Source organism: Girardinichthys multiradiatus, chromosome 1 (assembly GCF_021462225.1).
Source record: "Girardinichthys multiradiatus isolate DD_20200921_A chromosome 1, DD_fGirMul_XY1, whole genome shotgun sequence".
NCBI classification, from domain to species: domain Eukaryota; kingdom Metazoa; phylum Chordata; class Actinopteri; order Cyprinodontiformes; family Goodeidae; genus Girardinichthys; species Girardinichthys multiradiatus.
This window is the reverse complement of record NC_061794.1, coordinates 20,117,111-20,139,531: the sequence shown is the minus strand read 5'-3', so window position 1 is coordinate 20,139,531 and position 22,421 is coordinate 20,117,111. Positions and strand designations below refer to the sequence as shown.

At 38.2% G+C, this 22,421-nt stretch overlaps 1 protein-coding gene across 3 annotated transcripts in view; it reads left to right on the top strand.

The window, feature by feature from the left end:
• Nucleotides 1–22,421, top strand: part of LOC124873598 (thymocyte selection-associated high mobility group box protein TOX-like) — a 123,408-nt gene that overhangs the window by 97,671 nt on the left and 3,316 nt on the right. For all 3 annotated transcript variants that reach the window (XM_047374357.1, XM_047374349.1, XM_047374366.1), the window contains 4 exons: nt 11,520–11,750; nt 18,559–18,639; nt 21,252–21,635; nt 22,039–22,178. In XM_047374357.1, coding sequence (XP_047230313.1) covers nt 11,520–11,750; nt 18,559–18,639; nt 21,252–21,635; nt 22,039–22,178 — 836 coding nt within the window. The remainder of the gene's footprint in view (nt 1–11,519; nt 11,751–18,558; nt 18,640–21,251; nt 21,636–22,038; nt 22,179–22,421) is intronic.

Genomic DNA, 22,421 nt, shown 5'->3' with positions numbered 1-22,421 from the left:
AAAAAGATTGAGACATTGACATTTAAATGTCGCCATTTTGCCTTAACAATTGGCTGTTCTCAGTTGCTTTTGCTGTGATGTCATTACCACAGTTTTATTTTTGTACTTACTAGTTGCCTGACCATCATGGGATGGAAGTTATATGACTGTATCCAGTGTGAGTGCCTAGAAGCGATTAAATAATTATTAGGTGAATTAATCAGAAAATATGTCAGACTGCCATTTGATTGGAGCAACTTCAAGCATTCAGAACGATCAGAGGAGTAAATATTTACCAGAGCAGATTGAGCCCCTGTGTGGTGTACCATTAGACTAAAACTAACATTATTATCTGGACATTGTTGCAACAGTTGAGGAGCACCAAATTCTGTAGCAGTAACAAATATATGTCATATATATGGTTTTTCTGAGTTGTGCCACTAATGTCAAAACAATTCTGGCTTAGCTAGAAATCAAATTGTGTATACTGAAGTACCAGATTATACGAATTGATATGTCTGTAAATTATTGTAAATTAAACATTAAATTAAAACTCCTGATTTCTGTACTAATCTGTGATTGTCTTTTATGAACTCCTGCTTTAAAAAAAGTTGTGCATGTATCGTATCTTATTTGTCAGACCACTGCACTATGGAGTTAAATTTGTCTCAATATTATTCAAACAAAAAACTAATCTCAATCAAAAAAATAATATTCAATCAAAAAAACTAATCTCAATCAAAAAAATAATATTCAATCAAAAAAACTAATCTCAATCAAAAAATATTAAGTTGTGATCAAACCTTTCAGAGTTTTTTCTCACAAAGAGAAAAAAGTTATTTGCGAAACATAAACTTTTATTTGCACATGTCAAAAATCTTTGGTTACGAGTCTCACTTTTTTGGTTTTGACACTCTGTTTTTGGTTGAACTCAACGAATTTTGAGTTCTGGAAACATGAACATCCTGGGCGGGGCCTAAAGACGAACGATGTAAGACGTTTCCCTATTGGTTAGCGCTGACTAAAGCAGCAGACTCTGATCCCCCGCATCTCTGAACTTCTACTCGAACTGCAGGTATTGCAGCGTCGCTTCAGTGAGGAGACATCAACTGTACAGAAGAAAACTGTGGTTAAGTGAGCCGAAAGTCAGAAATACGCGGTGACGTCAGCCGACACCAGCTCTCTCTTAAAGATTAGCGTCGCTAATTCAAGGTGCATTACGGTAATGGAGCAGAAAGGAGGCCGATCCTGGAAACGGTTGAGAAAATAAGAGGAAAACAGAAAAGTAACCTTCAGAACATTTATATTAATTACATTTTTACAACTTTCACATACATGTTTTATGTAAAACAATTAATATTTTATATTTTACTGTACAGTTTTGGAGAAATATCTTGTCAAAATACCTCAAAGTGCTCAACCATTATATGCATTTGTCCCACTTTCAGGAATTTATTTCTCCAAAACCATGAGAGGTGACAACACAATCTCTTCAGATTTTATCAGAGGGTCATCTATATTATAACCAGAATTAGTATTTCATCATTTTACTGTAAAGGTTTGGAGAAATACACAACTACCCCAAGTGTAGTATAAAACAGAATCTATGTCGGGCAGACGGCATCCCATAATCCTGTGTGTTGTCCTCACAACCCGTGATACTTTCTCTCCTGTGCAGTTCCCACACCACACTGTCATGCTGAGACACAGAGTGCTTTCCACCGTGGCCCTGTAGACATCTGGAAGCAGCTGAGGAGATGAAGAAGAGCTTTTGTTGTACCTTCTTCAACAGGCGAAGGGCGTTTCCGGTCCAGGAGAGGTCAGAGGAGATCTGGATGCTCTTGCACTTTAAGCTGTCCAGACCACTTTCCACAGGACCTCATCGACCTCACCAAAAAGAAGCGTTTGTGCGTTTGTGGTACTTTGTTGGGGTAGTTGTGTATTTCTCCAGAAATCTACAGTGAAATTATGAAATACTAATTCTGGTTATAATATAGATGACCCTCTAATATAATCTGAAGAGATTGTGTTGTCACCTCTCATGGTTTTGGAGAAATAAATTCCTGAAAGTGGGACAAATGCATATAATGGTTGAGCATTTTGAGGTATTTTGACAAGATATTTCTCCAAAACTGTACAGTAAAATATAAAATATTTATTGTTTTACATAAAACATGAATGTGAAAGTTGTAAAATGTAATTAATATAAATGTTCTGAAGGTTACTTTTCTGTTTTCCTCTTATTTTCTCAACCGTTGCCAGGATCGGCGTCCTTTCTGCTCCATTACCGTAATGCACCTTGTATGCGTGACGCTAATCTTTAAGGAAGAGGTAGTGTCGGCTGACGTCACTGCGTATTTCTGACTGTCGGCTCACTTGACCGCAGTTTTCTTCTGTAGAGTTGATGTCTCCTCACTGAAGCGACGCTGCAATACCTGCAGTTAGAGCAGAAGTTCAGAGATGCGGGGGATCAGAGTCTGCTGCTTTAGTCAGCGCTAACCAATAGGGAAACGTCTTACATCGTTCGTCTTTAGGCCCCGCCCAGGATGTTCATGTTTCCAGAACTCAAAATTCGTTGAGTTCAAACAAAAACAGAGAGCGTCAAACCAAAAAAGCGAGACTCGTAACCAAAGATTTTTGACATGCGCAAATAAAAGTTTATGTTTCGCAAATAACTTTTTTCTCTTTGTGAGAAAAAACTCTGAAAGTTTTGATCACAACTTAATATTTTTTGATTGAGATTAGTTTTTTTTTGATTGAATATTATTTTTTTTGATTGAGATTAGTTTTTTTTGGATTGAGATTAGTTTTCTGTTTGATTGAATAATATTGAGACAAATTTAACTCCATACTGCCCAGCCAGACATCATCCTCCAGCAGAAAACAGGATGTGCTCTATGGTGATGCTTTCTCACCAACAGTATAGGACATTAAAAACCTGTGTCTATATTTGTTTTTTATGTGTGATTCTAATTTTTACAACCCTTTAGTCTGATGTCCCTGAAACATTGTTTTTCAGATTTTAAAGGTGAATGCATCAAGTTTTAATTCAGTCTTTTGTTGAGTATCTGCATCTCATTTTGGTGTAATGGCCATCTCAGTGTATCTGCACATCATCCCAAAGTAGTTCCTGTTTGCCTTTATGGTGCTTTTAAAATCACTGCTCCATGAAGCACTTTCCATATTGCCTATGACTGTTTGTGATGTTGTTTATTAAAATGCATATTAAGAATGCTGTTACTGGGCACTTTTCAACTCTCTCAGACTCCTTCATGTTTTTATTGTGTCATTTTCCTTTCTCTTAACCTTGGTTGGTCTGTGCATCATTCTTGTTCTTGTTATCTGTCTTTTCCCCTACATTTATCTGTTTCTTTTTGCATTAACTCTGTCTTTTTTTCATTCTATCTCACTCTTTTGCTACCCCTCTCTCGTTCACTTTCACTTCCTCACTTTCCCTCCCTCACACTATTTCTCTCTTTTGCTCTGCTGTTTTGATAGTGATGCAGTTACCAGGCTGTCAATTCTAATCTTGTCTTGCCAGTGCGGCTTGGTCCATTCAGAATTACAGCTACCCCCCTTCTCCACCCTATCTCTACCCCGTTCCCTCTCTCTCTCTTCACTTACCATCCCTTCCATCTCTTTCTCTCTCAGACAACAGAAACGCTGATGGGATGAGCAAGCGAAGGCTGACACTGTAGTTCAATCTTTTGCTGCTAAATTAGAAAGCTGTGGACAAATACATTTAGACCCTGTGTACAGAACATTGTGGTTTTACCTGGTAACAGTCATGGGGTGTTTTTTTGCTGCTGACATTTAGTGCAGTGTTAAAAGGTAGCTTTTTTTAATAACATTAATTATGTCTGCATTGTTGCTGGCCAGTGTTCTTTAGGAGGGTTTTAAAAAGTTGAGCAAATTTATACATGCAGCAAATTTAGTGAAAACAAAATTGATCACATGAAAAAACAAATCAATTCAGATGGTTTTGCAGGACTGTTAAACAACCCAGTATGCTAGAAGTCTATTAAATTACATTTATAACCTGTTAGCACCCCCGTAGAAATGCCCTCCTCATCTTCTAGGAGTCTCAATAAGCCATTATCATTTACAGCATAGCAATCAACATTAGAAGATAGAAGTTTCTGTCTGTCTTTAACACAGAAGACCTTACTCCATTATCTGATCGCTGCTTTTTCATTTCTGCTGTTTTATTTGTGTTTTGGCTAGGCTCATACAACAAAACTACTCAAAATATTTAGCAGTTTAGTAAAGAAAATTACAATCAAGATTGAAATGGAGTCATTAACAAGTTTGTGCTGTTGCGACCATTTGACTTTGTGGTTGTAGTCCCCTTGTTATTGCAGAGGGAGGTGTCACTGGAATCAATACAAAGTTGTTGCTAATGATCAATATCTTCTAGGATGTAACATTTTATCCTGATGGGAATGGTCTCCTCCAGCATGACGGTCCCCACTTCCATAAATCAAAAGTAGACCCTGAATAAGTTGATATATATTAAAATGCTTATAAATCAATAAGGTTCCTGGCTGTTCTATGACTTGATCTTGTAGATTTGTAAAGCCCTAAAATTAAAATACACAGGTTGGCTTATAACATAAAGTGTCTGCAAATCTATCCCCAGGAATTGATCTTTAGATAGAAATAGTCCAGTAACACGCTCGTGCATACATTCATACACCGATACACAGGTTAAGTGCCTTGCATAAGGGCACATTGATAATGACGCAAGAAAGCTGGACTCAAACCTACAACTTTGCAATTGTAAGACACCTAATCTTTCAACTGACCCACAGCTGGACTAAAACATAGTAACTTTGAGTAAAAATACTACAGTTTAATGGTGTCTTGGTATTATGTACACATATAGCAGCAACCACAAAAGAAAAAATAAAGCTGTACCAAATTTGAAGTATATTTTTCTAAATTATAATTTTCTTTATGTTTGAACTATATATATTATTATATTTTTAGTAATTATTTTTTCATGTTTGAACAACATCATATGTTGCAGTACACATATTATTTAATGGTCAAAGGTGATTAAAGAAATTATTTTAATTAATTAGAGGCTTTCTAAATTAACATGCTAAAGTCCCAGCCCTACTACATATTGCTATTGTTATATACTACGAATCTTAAGGGTTTATTCTTGTATTGCCTTTACATATTCCAATAATGTCATATAATGTTGGTAAATCATAATTAATACATTGAAAAACGTAAAAAATTATAATAATAATATTGCAGATTTATAATTACTTTCATAATATCTATAATATTACAGTTGTTGTTTTGATTTTTAGGTTTTTTTACGCATAGACTTGACTGGAAAAACCTCATTGATGACGTATATTAATCTTAGTCGATCTCAACAGTGACTGTCCCTTTCCTAATATTAAATATTTCCATACAAATTGGTCTTGAGCTCATTTTAATTTATTATTTTACAGATTTGTTGTTAACATTTAATTTTATCTTCTTTCTTCCAATTGACATCTTACTTGGCTTTCTGATACCTGATAATGTCAGCAATGTTTATGCTGTAGACACATCCACATCTAATTCTCTGAATTACAAATGTTTACATGTGATTAGGCCATAGGCTCCCTTTTTTAGTTATGCCAGAGCCTAATGCTATTAGAGTTATGAAAATGATATTTTTGATTGGCTAAACTAGAGGATTAAAATTAGAAAAATATTTATTTTTAGGTTTCACCTTTGAATTCCTTTAAGTTTTGATTTGTTTGTTTAGGAAATAAATATCACATGTCAAGATGGCATCAGCACAACACAAAGACGAAGAATACATTCACATTTCTCAAAAACATCAAGATTAAGTATCAAGATTTCACCACATCAGAATCAAAGAGCTTTGCATTGACTCAGTTTTGGATCAATAGAAGTTCACTGCAGAAGAGGATAAGATGAAAATCTCCCTTCTGACAGTATGAGAAATACCAGAATTCACTGCAGCAACGTGATGGACAATATGAATAAGATACATGAGGGTCTTCGATTTAAACATCAATACGGACGATAGAAAATTAAAAAAATAAACAAAATAGTTGAATGTACTCAATATTGTTGGTCTTTTCAGGGTTTTTTCCATCATCGACTGAAAATAATTAACTGGGGCTCCAATTGAGGTCTTGTTGTTGAATATCTTGTCATTAGCATAATTAGATTTGTTTTGCACTTTTTAATAACCACCGTGCATTTATTTCTAAACTTTAAACTGACCACACCATTTGAGAAAAACTGTTGACTTATAAAATACGTTTAAATTGACAGTGATACAATAAGGCAGTTAATGCTTACTAAAAACAGGTAAATTATCAAATTAATTATGTAGTCAGGGACAATCAGACAACTTTATGGACGTGTATTTATTTATTTGTATTTATTTCTTTATGTAGTAACATTTACAGGTAGTAAATGCACTAAAGTGAACAAAATTCATGTATAAACTTTTATTTTACTCATTTATTTTTCATTGTGTAGAACTCACCTTTCAAAGGGAATTGCTCTGTTTAAGGGAATTAAGTGTAACTATTTTTTTCCCCGGGTAAGTTGGGCCCTCCTCATTAAATTTTCATTTTTTCCCCCAGCCTTTCAGATTCATTGAAATTTTATGCCTTCTTCAACCCTGTATATATTGGAGTTCACGAATGTGGTTCTCAAATAATAAGAGAGGAAATAAATGGAAAAAAGAGAGCTATGCTCCTTATTCTCCCAGTAGATTGCATGCTGCAGTGAGCTGCTGTGTGTCATTATTTTTCCCTCCATATGAATACACGTGAATTTTCTTGGAGATTATTTATCCTCCTTTTTTTTTTGTCATTCCATTAGCTCCTCTGTCAGTTTATTCTATTTTCACATCAAAGGCTGGCTCGAACAGATGTTGTTTCAAACGCCTGTCTTCTGCCTCATTGCCTAAAAGTGAGGGGTGATTATTTTTTAATGAAACCACATATACTCACACGCATAGAAATATGAATATTACCTGTAATCTGCAAAATAGACAAGCAATGCTTTGGCATAACCCTGAGAGGGAACATTCATTAATTTCAGGTACACCTCAAAAGCCATTTTGAAGTTTTTTTCTGTAGCTGCCAAATGTGCTCCCGAACCTTGAATTTTGATTAGTTAATTTCATGCAGTTTGTGTTGGCAATACTTTCCTGAAACAATGTCGTTCTCAGAGGCAGTTCTGTTTTTCAGATGGCAGTTGATGGGAGAAACAAGGTTGTTGTTTAATCTTGTGATAGATATGTGTTTGATGGAAATTAAACTCTTTAAATGTCCTCTTGCTGCACTTTGGTACTTATGTGGTAAAGATCTTTTCTATGATTTAGCTAATCTCACCCATCTTTTGTTTGAAAATGTACAAACACTGGATCAGTTGAACAGGAAAGAAAATTAAATATTGTTTATAGTTTCCAAGATGCGACATGATAAAATATTTAGAAGCCTTGGATGGTCTGGAATTCATTCAGAGTCTAGCAACCAAACATAATGATTAGAGGTGTAAAAAGATCTCATGCACAAGATTTTGCAATGCAAAAAAACTGTTTCTCATCAAAGGTAAGTCTGTCTTGAAAAGCGTTGTCTTTGCTGTCAGCATGTGACTTTGTTGGGAAAAGTATTCTAAGCCCCAGATATGAAGGAGAGTGATTTTATTTTATTCTTTTGACATCCCATTATGTCTTGTTTGAGACTCCTATTTTAAGGTTAGAAAGCCGAACTTCCTGCTTTGACCCATTGTTTTAACCGAGTTTACTCACACTATTTGTCAAGCTGCCTTAAATAGCACCCAATCCATTTTGAAATTGTTTGTGTGACAGCCTTTTTATTACATGGTAGAAATAAAGATATGATGATTGAGTAACAGATCAGGTACAAAATGCTACAAGAAAATTGTGACTTCCTAACTGTTAGCAGCTAATGATCAATAACGTTAGTGTCTACTGATTGTGGTATCAGCACAACTCAAAATGTTTGTTTCGTGATTTTTGTTAGGACAGAAGTGAACTTACACCTCATTAGTTTTAAATCTTAAATCTTAAATACTTTAGACTCTTTAGACATGAACTGGACAATTGTACTCTGACCAGAAATTCCCTAAAAACACAATTATTTGTGTAAAAAGTCAGATGGTCAAACCCGAACTTATTTTTTTACACTGTTAATGGATCATTTAAAAGATTTTCTTATGATTTGTGAAACATTTATTCTATTTATGTAAACAAAAAATGGGGATTGTTAGTTTTTCAAAACTGGCATAGATGCAATACGTGTTTTATCTCATCTTGTGAGCCGAATGTCACAATCCATACAACCATTTCAAAAAATGAGACAATATGTGACACTGGGAACAAGAATTTGTAATCAATTTAGAACATTTCAGTCCCGATTTGACCATATATTACGTTTTTATACTTTTCTCATTCTAAAGGCCTGTACATACCCTGCAAGAATAAAAAAATGTGTTTTCTGTCAGGGGTGCAACAACAAAACGAGTTTACTCTGTTCTTGCAGCCATGGTTTGGGAGTTCTGGTAGCTTGTTCTTGATGCATGTTTTTGACAGAATTTTTTCTTGTGTAGCGAAATATGAAAGTTGCCTGCTGCATTGGGACTTATGAAGACTTCCTAGAAGTTGTGCATGTGAGTTTAGGGTTCTTGGCCTTATTGTTGCAGCCTCGAGTAAAAGAACACGTTTCTCTGTCCTTGTGGAGTATGTACTGGCCTCAAGGTGGTCCTGATGTCAAACGATTGTGTTGTCACTAATAAAATAGAAGTGTCTTGAATCTCAAACCTCTCAGTATTAAAACAAATGCTAATTTTAGCATTATCAATTGCTAATGGTTGGTTCAAAATATCCATTAAGACAAAAGCAGAAATATGTTTTCAGCTTTTCAATTACAATCATGCTAATAGAAAACATTTAGACCCATATATTAGATTCTTGAACATATTTGAAGGGGAGTAAGATGAAGTAGCCACTTAGTGAATCCCACCCAGGTACTCCGACTTCCTCCAACACGCCAAAAACATGACTGTTAAGTTAAACGGTCTCTCTAAATGTATAGATTTTAAATAGCACTTAGGTTTGAGTGTGTGTGTGCATGGTTCCTTGTCCTGTGTGTGTCTCTGTGTTGCCCTGTGATGGACTGGAGACCTGTCCAGAGCTGCCTATCGCCCTATGACTGCTGGAGATAGGCACCACATTCCCCGTGACCCTGCAGGGATAAGTGGGTATAGACAATAGGTAGATGGATAACATGTCACTGTAGCCATTTGTTTTTGTTATAACGTACCAAAATGTTTAAAGTCATGAAGGCTTCTTTAGTGTTGTGTAACAAAGTGTTGTCAGCCAGCCAGACAAGCATTCTTTATCAGCGAACTCCTTCAAAACAACAAATCCACTATTTTATTTCTTACTATAAAATAAGACTAGCAAACATTAATACCAGCTGTCAATTTATTAATGTATTAGTTCCACAAAACAGCCCCTGAAGTTGGAGCTCGTTGCGCAGCTTCCAAGTTTAGAATCTATATGGCTGCCATGCATTATAGAATATAATGAAAGCTGCTGGTATAAACTATTTATCAGCAATTGTGGTGGTTTCTATCTCATTAAAGCAGGGGAAAATATAGTGTTATAAAATATCTGTTTGTGAACATATTCCTTTAGTGTTTTTTTTGTGTAAAATTGAGAGGAATAAATTGCTAATGGCTTGTGTTACTGATATTAATTAGCGCCTCAACAATTAGCAAATAACCCTGTTTCTGAATTGCAACTATGTTCAAAACTCTTTGTGGGGTGTCATTTCCAGATTTGAGCTCTGACTTCCAAAACAAATTGAACACAGGATAAAGCACTGATCTGCATAACTTGTGCCCACTTTTTGTCACAGTAACTTTGCTAACAGCAGTAATATCTTGGCATTTTGCTAATATGGGATCTCAGGGCAACAGCTCTTATTTTAACCCTAATCCATATTCAGCATTGTTTTATATCATCTGTCATATGTATGTTTTTTGTATTTATCCTGACAGGGAAATTAAGTAAAATCACATTCCTCTCAGGATTAAAACAGCGCTCTTGTTTTTCTTTTTCCCTTCATCTTTCTATCTATCTCTTTCTATATCACATTCCGTCCTTTACTTCACGCGTTTTCTCCGGAGCACTGAAGGCAATTTCCGTATAGAATCACAACGAGAATCAGGTGACCTGGATTTGACTCCCAGTCAAAACTCTACCTGGAAATGAAAATGTATTCATGTGTATTGGGTAAAGCAGCACATTACTCTGATAGAAGTAGTTCTGCTTTATGAAAATGTGGGGACATTTCAGCATACTGGGTTATTGCTGATAGGTTACGCACAAAGAAAAACATATATGTAATCGTTCTTTTTTTGTTTTCTCATTGGGTGTTTTTATATTCATAATACGACAAAAGGAAATTCATCTGCGTTCTATAGCTATATTGCCTTACCATACATCTTCATTTGTGTAACATTTAGGATTAAATGAGTCTTTTTTTATTTCGTAACCTTTGATAACCATTACTTTCTTTTTTATTTATAGACCATTGTCAAATAAATATAAATGTACAGCAAAACAAACACAAGCAAACAAAGGGCTGTCAGAACCTCACATTAGAGAAATACAAAAAGTGACATGAAAGTTCAATTGTAAAACCACCTTTTAGTCAATGTATACAATGAAATAGCTAAGCATCAGGGAGAAAGAATATTGCCCATTCCTAAAATTTGGCTAAATAAAGCATTTTAAAGGAAGAGTGATTTTGCCCCTTTTGAACTAGAACCTACTACTTTGTTTGTTTCATTAAAATTTGCCTGTTTAGTGTATTGTTTAGCAGGTGAAAATAAAAGAATTAACAATATACAGGTTTTGCATATTGAATTTTTGAAAATTTTGGGTGAGGACAGGAGACCACATTTGTTAGCCACAGCTTAAACGTTGGTGTGGAAATCGATCTCCACTTTCTCAAAATAAGCCTTTGTTTTAAATGTAAGAGCCTCTTAAAGTGTTGAAGGAAAAGCCAGAAAGTCCAGAGAGTTGCCAAATATAACAAGAAAGATGTCTGGAGATCCATTTCTGGCAATATGCTGCACGAACGAGTTTAGGACAAGACACGGTTTCTGATAAACCTCATTCTAATGGGTTCAGTGGTCATCAAAGCAACCAATTCAGGTCAGAATCAGGACATGTCTGGCATAAAGGTACTAGTTAGGATTGGGTTGTTTTGAAGTGGTGTTCAGAATAGGAATTGTTACTAATAGCACTGGTCTTAGAGTTTGCAAGACCTTCCTTAGAGAATATACATCTATCGTATCCTACTTATTGCCTGCGTGTGTGTATATACTGCATGTGTGTGTCTTTGCAAACAAAGAACACAGAAAAAAAAAAGTCCGTTTTCCTGCATCATCAGTAGAGGATTATAACCATAAACCTAAATCTGACCTGTTGTTTCTTTGTTCCTCTCTGTATCCAGATAAGCAATGAGAAGCGGACCGCAGCAGAAATGATGAAGCCTAAGCCCAAACCTCAGAAGAAGAAAAAGAAGAAGGACCCCAATGAGCCACAGAAGCCTGTGTCAGCGTATGCGCTGTTCTTCAGAGACACCCAAGCTGCCATCAAAGGCCAAAACCCCAATGCCACCTTTGGAGATGTGTCCAAGATCGTGGCCTCCATGTGGGACAGCCTTGGGGAGGAACAGAAGCAGGTACAAACATTTGCAGGTGGAGGAACAAATTAAAGATGAAAACACACTGATACCCAGGGGTGAAAGTAGTTTTAAAATCTTGCTGGTACTTAGGGGCGGAGCTAGAGGGGGGAATGGGGATATATATGTGTGTTAATTGTTACTCTCATCTGTGGCCCCTTCGAGATCTCTCTCTCTCTCAGCAAAGTCCAAACTCAAACTAATTAAAACGTATCAATATTTTACTTTACTGTAGGCTGTCTGTATAAGGCAGAAATTAGAATCACTTGACAATGTAGAATATATATATATATTTCAATTGTTAAAGAACTCCCATGTATGAAACAATGATAAACCATTTTCTGATGCATAGCTTTTCATCTTCAGTTCCCGTCTTTTCTTTTGAACAAAGAAGTAATTGTTCTCTACATTGTGGTCAAGTTTTGATTTCATTTAAATAAAACATTTGACAGTTCGGTTGTTTTTGCGTTTTTTATTTAAAAGTCTGTAGATGGTAAATGATTTATTGTTCGTCCTGTCCTAATGCAAGCGGCGGTTTTTTATGTCTGTGCACCACCTGTGTAAAATCTCCCAGTCCATTAAATCGAACGCACTGATCTCCTTGGCAACCGTTCTGTTTTGGAGGTCAGCGCGCATGCGCTCTCGCGTAGTGTATGTGAAATCTCTGGTCATAAGCGGTGTTTTCGAGCTTTGCTGTGTTGTAATTCAGCAAAATGAAACACAACTAGTTACTCTCCCTTTGCTTTAACTGGGGTATTTAGCAGCGAGCAGACAGACATTAAACGTAGCGGTGCTCGTTTTAAAGGCTGGCCGTTCACAAAAGCCTCGAACTCCGATGGGAGAGAAGCAAAGCAAGAGCATTGAGGCTCCAGCATAGAAAAACAGTTCAGAAACAATTTGGAATTAGGGGAAAATAGCTATATTTATAAACAGATTAAGTTGTGTTTTAGACTGCCTATTGGTAGCGGATCTGTTCTTCTTTGTGTGCTCGTGGGTTTTTGCGGCCGTAACTGATTCTGGATGACGGCTTCATAGCAGGCAGCCGTTCTTCCCTCTTCCCGGTACTGCGTACCGGTGCAGAATCTTTTAGTGGTACGCAGTACCGGACAGTACCGGCTCACTTTCACCCCTGCTGATACCTACAAAACAGGGAAACAGTGGAGAACTTGCAGCTCATTGTCAACAAATAGTCTGTAAAACCAAAAGCAAACATTGGTGGTAAAAAGATGATAACATGGAAAGATTTAATTAGCTCTTAGCTGGTATCATTTAAAAATAAAATAATAATTTTTATGAAGGAATCAAAACCATATGCAATTGCCTCTTTTAAGCCAGCTCTCTGCTGTCAACTAGTTTTTGTAAAATTTATCAAAGTAATTGGTGTGTAGGTGTTAGAGACATATTTGAGAACTTGCCATGATTCCTCTGGGAATAGGCTGTCTCACTGTCTTCTGTCTATGAATTTAATGCCAGACTGACTCAATGATGTTGTAATAAGGGCTCAGAGGGAGCTTAACCATCTGCTGCAGGACTCCTTTTTCTTCTTGTCATAGAAGAGGCTGTAGTTGCCTCTTACTGCGACTGTAGGTTGGGTTTTTATTCTATCACAGAAAGGATTAAAATCTTTTAATTCCTTATTTGTTTATGTCAGAAAGGATTAAAACATCTAAGCATCTATGTTGTAGATTACTCCACACTATCTAGACATAAAGTATAGGTGTCATCTGACAGAATGCTTATCATAAAAACGAACAAGAAAACTTTATGGAGATATAGATTCAAAATGAAATTCAGATGCTTGCTCAAATTCAATGAGACACCAGACAGTGTCAGAGTTTGTAGAATAATCCTGCAAATGTTCACATCACAGCATGCATAAATATTCATATTTTATGTGTTTAGTTTTTTTACTTAAATCTCACAGATCTAATACTTTCTCTTTTTGAAAAAGGCTTCTGTGTGGCACAAATTGCCTACTATGCACCCATTATCAAGTTTTGAAACTCACAAATGTATTCTGTGTCTAAGTGCTAATGGAAAGCCGTCACGTCGGAGTTTTATGCAGAGCCATGCATAATTTAGAAGTAAAAGAGAATTTTTCTAAATCGACAGAAACAAATAATCACGCCTGAATTGCAACTGGAATATTAAAGTTATGAAACCATATCAGGTGAGGCTAAAAACACAACCACGAGTTTCAAGCTATGCTAATGTTACTGTATATGTCATAAAAGACCTAATTAAATTGGTTTTAAATGCATTGGTTCAGCTCATCCGAAAATTCAAGTTTGAATACACTTTCAAGGCATAATAGCTAGACATTCAAAACCCAAATATACTCTTCAAAATTACATTAATCAACTGCTTACATATGCAGCTAGCCCCCACCAATAGATGGCGTGTGCCGCAGCAGACGAGCAGCCTTTTGTTGTCATTATCTTTTGCGTAATTACCAGAACATTGCTGTGAGTTACAGCTCACCTTAATGAGCTAGTTCTTCTCTTTCTAAAGATAATCCATCCCTTTATCCCTGCTCCCCTGACTCTCATTAAAATGATTTTCTTTCTAAATTTAATTCTACCAAAGGGAGGGAAAAGCAGAGCGGAGGAGGGGCTCTGTGCACCAACAGCAATAAAACAGTCCGAGACTAACAAAGTAGGACGTTTTACAAGCCCAGAATGGTCAACATGGGGAAAATATAAGTATGCCTTGGGAGATTTCAGCAGACAAGGAATGATATCTTTTGCGTTGGGTAAATATGCTCATAAGCCAGATGCTAATGCATCCTGTAAAAGCAAACAATCGCATGACAAAAAACCTGGAAACTCACTGCAGCTCTGTTCACTTCAGTGTTTTAACATCTAAACTTCATTGGCCCTCCAACAAGCTGCAATGTGTGAATTTCTCGTGTCGTCTCTCTTTATTTATATTTCTCGCCTGCTATTTTGATCATGCCTGGAATACACAAATAGTGATCCCCTCCACTATTTTTTCTCATTCTTGGATTTAGCTGAAGGACATTTTGGCCATTCAGGAGGAACTATCTATTTATTTTGTTGCCTGTTAATGTCAACTCCTGCTCTGCAGTAATAAATAGAAAACAATAATGATCACAAAATTGTAGGAGGTCCTGCTGTTGTGTTTCACTCCTATTGTTTCCAGTTCAGTGCATAGATATGAATACGAATATATGCATATTCACTAAAAACTGCTGGGTTAAAAACCGAATTTGGGCTTTTCTAACCCAGTCCTCAATCAAATATGACCCAATCCAGGCCTGGGTTGCTTTAACATAACTGGGCTTTGTTATGGGTTTGACCTAGCACACCAAAAATTGGAATAAAGTGACAAATGTCTTATGTTAATGCTACCAAAGAGTGGGCTGGGAAGAAATAACCCCTAAAACGAGACTATAGTTGGATTACAATGAATGATTTTCATCCATCCATCCATTGTCTTCCACTTATCTGAGATCAGGTTGCAGAGGCAACAGGTCCAAGAGGATACCCTAGACATCCCTCCCCCCAGTAACTTCCTCCAGCTCATTCTGGGGGATCCCAAGGCGATCCCAGGCCAGAATGGATATATAGTCCCTTCAGCAAGTTCTGGGTCTTCCCCATGGTCTCCTCACAGTGGGACATGCCTGGAATGTCTCCAGCTGGAGGCGTCAAGGAGGCATCCTGATCAGATGCCTGAACCACCTCAACTGACTCTTTTCAATGTGGAGAAGCAGCAGTTCTACTTTGAGCTTCCCCTGGATGACGAAACTCCTCATCCTATCTCTAAAACTGAGTGCAGCCACCATTCGGAGGAAGCTCATTTCGGCCGCTTGGCACCAGGATCTCGCTCTGTCATTCTTGGTAAATATGTCATGATATGTTTATCATAGATGAGGGTTGGAACATAGATGGACCGGTAAATCGAGAGGTTTGCTCTTTGGATTAACTCTTTCTTTACCACAAAAGACCAGAGCCATGTCCTTACTACTGCAGATGAAGCCACCTTCCATCTTCCATTCTAGCATCACTTTTGAACAAGACACTGAGATATCTAAACCGAGAGACTGACTCCCAAACCAGAGTGGGTCCACCTTTTTCTGGTCAAAAACCATAGCCTTAGGAGCTGACTCTCTTTCCAGCCACTTATCATTCAACAGCAAAGTGTAGGCTGGAGTTAATGGCCTGAAGAGGCCAACTGAACCACATCATCTGCAAAATGCACAGGTAAGATCCAACCAACCCAGACACTCTCATCTCCATAACTATGCCTTGAGATCCTGTCTATGAACACCACAAACAGGATTGTGAGAAGGGGCAGCCCTGGTGGAGTCCAATATTCACTGGGAACAAGCTTGCCTTGTGCCGAAATGTGGACACAGCTCTTACTTTGGGCATATAAGCATTGAATAGCTCTTAATAGCCACACATATATCCTATTCTCCCACAGCACCCCCCACAAAACACCTTGGGGGACACGGTCACAGGCCTTCTCCAGATCTGCAAAACACATGTAGACTGGAGAAGCATACTTTCATGACCCCTTCAGCAATTTGAAGAGGGGAAGATCCGGTCAACTGTTCCAAGGCCAGGATGAAAGCCACAATGCTCCTCCTAATCTGAGGTTTGGCTATCAGTTGTTGCCTCCTCTCCAACACCTCAGTTTAAGCTTTCCCAGGGAGGCTGAGAAGTGTGATCCCTTAATAATTGGAACATACTCTACATTCCCCTTTATTTAAAATTGGAACCACCACCCCAGTCTGCCACCCCAAAGGTGTTGTCCCGGTCCTCCATGTGACACTGAAGAGGATGTCAACCATGACAACACCACAATGTCCACAGGCTTCAGAATCCCAGGCCAATTCTTATCCACTCTTTTGGCGTCCTACTGCCGGGAAGCTTTTTAACTACCTCGACAACCTCTGCCATAGTGATCCTGAATCTTCAGGCTCTGTCTCCTCAGTGGAGGACATGGTGACCGGATTTGGGAGATCCTCAAGGTGCTCCTTCCACCTCCCAACAATGACCCTTAATCCAGGTTCTTAGTCCCCCCCCAAAGCATACACAGCTTGGGATGGTTCCTTTTTCCCTTTTCTGAGTCGCATAATGTTTTTTTAGAACTTCCTTAACTCCATCCAAAAATCTCTCTCCATAGCCACATGGCACTCTGGGTCCGCATTTAAAAATGTCTCCCCTTGTTCTCCGTTTGCTTGCATTCTTTTCCTCCTAACTTCTTGTGTCTCAGCTACAAATTACAGAAAAGTTGGACTAAACTACTTTAAATCAGTGACGCTTGAGGATTTTTTCATGAATTTTTCAAGGATTTTTTATCTAATTTGCATTTGAGATAATTACCAGATGAGGAGCAGCTGCACTTTTCATGGCAGCACAAGATGCCTCCCCTCTCCACAGAAGCCTATGACAAACTTCTCCAGAAAATAGCTGTGATGGAAATGAAAATTCATCGGCTTGAAGTGAATGTGGAGGTAAATGCTGGGTATGGAAACGAAACGACCCTATCGGTGATTCTAAACAGTGATAAGACTGACAGACAGCTAACAATTACCACCAAGAAACAGAATGATGATGTAAATGAAAGCAAACCGACCAACAGTCCTCCCTGGACCTCTCTTGGTGCAAAGCCAAAGCATAAATCCTTTTCTTCAGATCTGGGAAAGCAGCTAACAGAAGGAACCCTGCACCTAGATGAATCAGCTTGGCAATTCAGACAAACGTCTCTTCAACACCAGCACCAAGGAGAAAACTGTTCTCCCGATAAAACATAGGAACAAACCAACTGTGAACACTGGAATTCCACGATAAAACACAAAAAGGAAGAAATGTATCTTGCCATTTTGTTTTGAAAACTCAACGAGAACCGCACTGGCTCGTATATTAGCACTATGTTTTGTGAATGTGTCCTATTGACCTATCCTATTAATATCCTATCCTCTTACTGAGTTCTTCCTGCTAAAGGTAGTAGGTTTTTCTCTGCTGTTGCTGTATGCTGTTCAGGAGAAGGAGTTGCTGCAAAGTTCATGACTAAATGCAACTGCCTGTGCTGCCTTAGAATGGTTTCCAAATTGTATTATTACTAGAATTTAAATGCAATATATGTAATTGAATTTGACTGTCTCTCAGTATAATTGGACTGATTTTATTATATTTTTATGTGTATGAATTGGATCTGTTTGTCTTGCAAATGGTCTTGAGATGACCCACTGTGAATTTGTGCTCTAAAAATATACTGAAATGAATTGAAAAGAATCAAAGATAAACACTGTGAGATCCCTGAAAACGTAGCAGCAACACGTACTTGCAGAGGTTTGTAACAATATTGAAGGTCAAAAAAAAAAAAAAAACTTGTGCAAAAGGATCCTAATATGCCAAATGACAGTAACCATTTTGGTTTAGCCCTGATGTCTGTGTACTGAAAATGTTATTGTGCCTCTGAGTAGAGCACAAGACAACAAGAAGTTCCAGTCCATTTCTTTAGGTGGATTGGAATGGAAATGATGTGTTGCTACGATAGAGGGAGACACATTGAGATGAGGGAGTATTAGTGCCATGATGAGGAAATGGAGGTGTTCTGTACCATTGGTTCTGATGGAAAGGAAACCATTACGGACATGTTTGTGTGTGGGTTTGTGTGTGCACGTCCAGGGATGCAGTATGTGTTTAAGCAAGTGAGCTAAAAGAGATTCTATGTGTGTGTGTCTCTGTGTGTGTTTGCACGTTTACGAGCATGTCAACCTCTCGTCTCACCCAAAGCCTTCTGTTTTGAATTTTGTTGTTGTTGTTTTTCTACGCAGGGATACAAGAGGAAAACCGAGGCAGCTAAGAAAGAGTACCTGAAAGCGTTGGCCGCGTACCGAGCCAGTCTGGTTTCCAAGGTAACGCTTATGACATACAAGCCCCGGCTAAGACTGATGATGGATTGGGTGGAAAATCCTCCCTAATGGGCTGGAGTGGGGGTGTAGGGGTTCCGTGGTTTGAGACTATGATGTTGAAGAAATTGGGGGATTTTATGCAAAAAGAGCAGGCTATATTTGGAACAATACCAGATTTCCATAGGATCCACAGGGATTTATAATATGCATTACCTATGAAGTATTCAGTATATGGTGAGGAGGATGGGGGTCACCAAGTGCAGGCACACAAGCATATGGCCATGTCATCTTTCATGGCCGCAGGATAGAAAGTAATTGTTCTTTCATGTGCTTCACACGCTATCAGATTAATTTGTTATATACAGTGTATATCCTTAGTAAATAGAAATCCTATTCTTATCTCACACCAACAAACAAGTCATGCATTAGATCATTGATTTCCTTTTCTCATCATCTACAACAGGAAGTACATCACAAAACAACTCAAGCAATGATTGGCTTGCTGCTGTTTCCTTCTCTGACACCCTCCTGCTAATTCAGATCTATGACACACTCTTTGCCCGGTGAATGATGCTGCGTTGTATACACTAGCAAAGAAGCACCCTGATAAAAAGAAGGCAAGCAGGATTGCATTGTTTAGTGCCGCCTTGTATTAACAGCACACACAATATAGTGAGGGGAAGATTCCTTTTGTCATTCCATTTGTTCTGCAGGCAAACAGCCTCATTTCTCTGCCCAGGGTCCTGCATATATGTATGTGTGCACATATGTAGGTGTGTATTCGTGTGTGGGTGTGTGTGTTCTCCTCTTCCTTTCCCATCTATCTGTCAAGGAGTCTATTGATCATTACCTCGGCCCTAGCTCTATTCATACAAATGGGCTCCATTACCTTCTAATCAACACTGATGGCTGGAGATGAGCAATCTGACAGCTCATCACTGAGGCCTCCAGAGAGAGTGGAGGTGGAGGTGGGGGTGTTGCACCTGCTCACTGTCCTGAAAGCAAAAGGTCAAGTTTGCAGGAATTTGGTGGAGTTCAGTGTTTTCCCATAAAGAAATGCAGCCCTTTTTAATCTCTAACCTGTATTACAATCATAAGCATGTGAAGTCTAGAAATCACAAGTGTTAAACAAGTGTGTAACGTTTTAGAGATTTGGGGCTGAATATCTAATGTCTGGTATTTGTTTTGGCCTGCTGATACTGATTTTAGTCAATTTAAATTTCTCTTTAAATAACAGCATCCAAATATTTTTTCCCTGTCTTCCTACTGTGTCTGTTCATTTCTTTTAATTTTAGGAGCAAAGGCAATGTTGGTGTTAAGCAGGTTGTCATAAAACAGTAGGAAAGACATCTGCATTTTAGGACCCTGTAGACCACATCCAGCCCTTGTAAATGTCCTTGACCGACCTCCATGAATAGTGTAAATTAAGAATGCATAAATTGTCAATTCTGTGCACAAATCCAAATATGCTGCATTTATTTTGAAAAGTAATCTCTTATTTTGAAGGGTGACTCTTGTTTCCTATAGAAGGAACCTTGTACTGTCCTCAAGCAGGGTGCCATCATAAACAGCCTCAGCAAGGATAGTTATGCCACTTAGTCAAACAAATTTCAGGTCATGCTAAAAAAAAGTTTGCTTTTAAGGTTTTAAAGGTTTTTTAAGAGGCCGCGTGGATGGAAATGGCATAAAATTTGGCAAGGTTGTATATTAAATGATGAATTTGAATACACTACCATTGCAATTTCAATTCTCTTTTTTTAACTGGCTTGTGTTGAAATCCCTTAAAATGTAATATGCTATCAACTGTAAATCTACCTAATTTACATATACTGGTAAAATAGACTTTTAAAAGGTTTAAAATTTATAATATTCCTGAATGAGTTATCAATGGTGAGAACAGAAAATAATTTAATTAGCATTTTAAAAAAGTATCAAGTAAATTGTTGATGCATAACATTTTTATGACTATTTTTAAAGGGGCTTTAAAAATACCCCCCCAAGAGAGCAAAGCAGTCATCAAAGCAAGGGCTGGCTATTTTGTAAAAATCTAAAATATAAAAATGTTTAGAGTTATTTCACACTTTTGGTTTAATGCATAATTCCATGTGTGCTCATTCACTGGTTTGTTGTCTCTGGTGAGAATCTACACTGTAAATAGTCAAATAAAGAGACCCATTAAAATGAGAAAGGCGTTTTAAAAACTTTTGACCTGTAGTGTATGTAAGTCAATTTTAAGTTGATATTTTAACTGTCTTTAGCTTCCCTATACTAGCGATTAGCTTCACTAACTGTAACTGGTTTTCAAACGGCTCCCAACATTTACAAACCCAGCATGTTTCATTGCAGAAAGAGGTTTTGTTGTACCAGCCTAATGAGCCACAGAAAAAGATATTTGAGTTTCTGACTGGCCAATCACAAGTCAGGGCTAGTCAAGCTGAAATACAGCCAGTTCCAGTCATCGGATGATTTTTTGTGCATCTCTACAAATAAAAAAAAACATTATTTCAGTTTAAATCTGTATTTTTAACAAGATAATGATTTTGTGTTTCACTTGGCCTCTGTCATTGCCTCCATTTTTCAGACCTTACATGATGTTTTTATTTTTTATTCGACAGACATACAATGATCCTGAACCAAAAAGTGCCCAGCAGACCAGCCAACCCTCTCACCTGCTGCCCCCCAAACAGCCCCTGTACAGCGTGCCCCCTCAATCTTCTTCACCCTACCTGGGCCCCCCAGGCTCCTTTCCACTCTCTGAGCTCCAGAGCTACGGCGGGCCACGCCATGCCCTGGGCCAGACCCTCAGCCAGTCCCAGATGCTCCCACCCAGCATGAGTGCCTCTCCCCCAGCACCCTTCCAGATCAGCCCGCCTCTGCACCCGCACGCTCAGCTCTCCTTGCATCTGAATCAGCCAATCCGCATGCAGCAGTCGCAGCCAATCATTTCACACCAAATGGGGCTCCAGGCCCCTCTGCATTCCCCTCCGCTCAGCCAACAGGTTGGTGTAGCCGTCAACATAATTTGTCATATTTATTGAATTTGTGTAATTACTTACAGATTTTTGCTAATCACCGTTGCACAAACATGTTTATTATCCCAAGAGCAATAGGAATATGCTTTGATTTTGACATTCTTGGTCATTTAGATCAAACCAGCTAATTATGTCATTGCCTCAGTCAATAAAATCTCCAGTCCAGGAGCAGATTGTGAGAACTATTTTAACCTAGCCTAGCAATAAGAGCAAATGGAGTGAGGACAATGGATATTTTTCTCTCAGCAGCAACTGATATAGACCACTGACATGGTGTTTGGCCTCATAACAGATCATGGCTCAGCACACCCTGATGGTTGGCCATCGTAAATGCTTGGCGGATATAACCTCTCCTTCTCCTCCTCTGCAGGGATTCTCCCATCTTCAGGCTGATTACCAGAATAGTGTCGGGGGCTCGCAGTCTCCAGGGCCACCCAATCCAGTGCACGGGCAGAACCCCGACTGGGATGGCGAGTACTGCAACAGGGACTGTGGACCCAACCACTGCGGGTAAGCTCATAACACCAGTTAACACATAGTGCCATGTTTTTTTTTATTTTGCCAAGATAAAATGCTCTGACTCTGCTGCACTTCATAACGTCTAGTTGTTGAGAATACTAAGCAGCTTGATAAGAGCTCCTCATTTTCCAAGTGATCTACATTAAACCATTTTGCTTCACACTCTGACACTCAGACAGTGTTAATCATAAAAAGCAATTTACCTGCTAAAGAAAGCATCTTCTTGAAATTGAA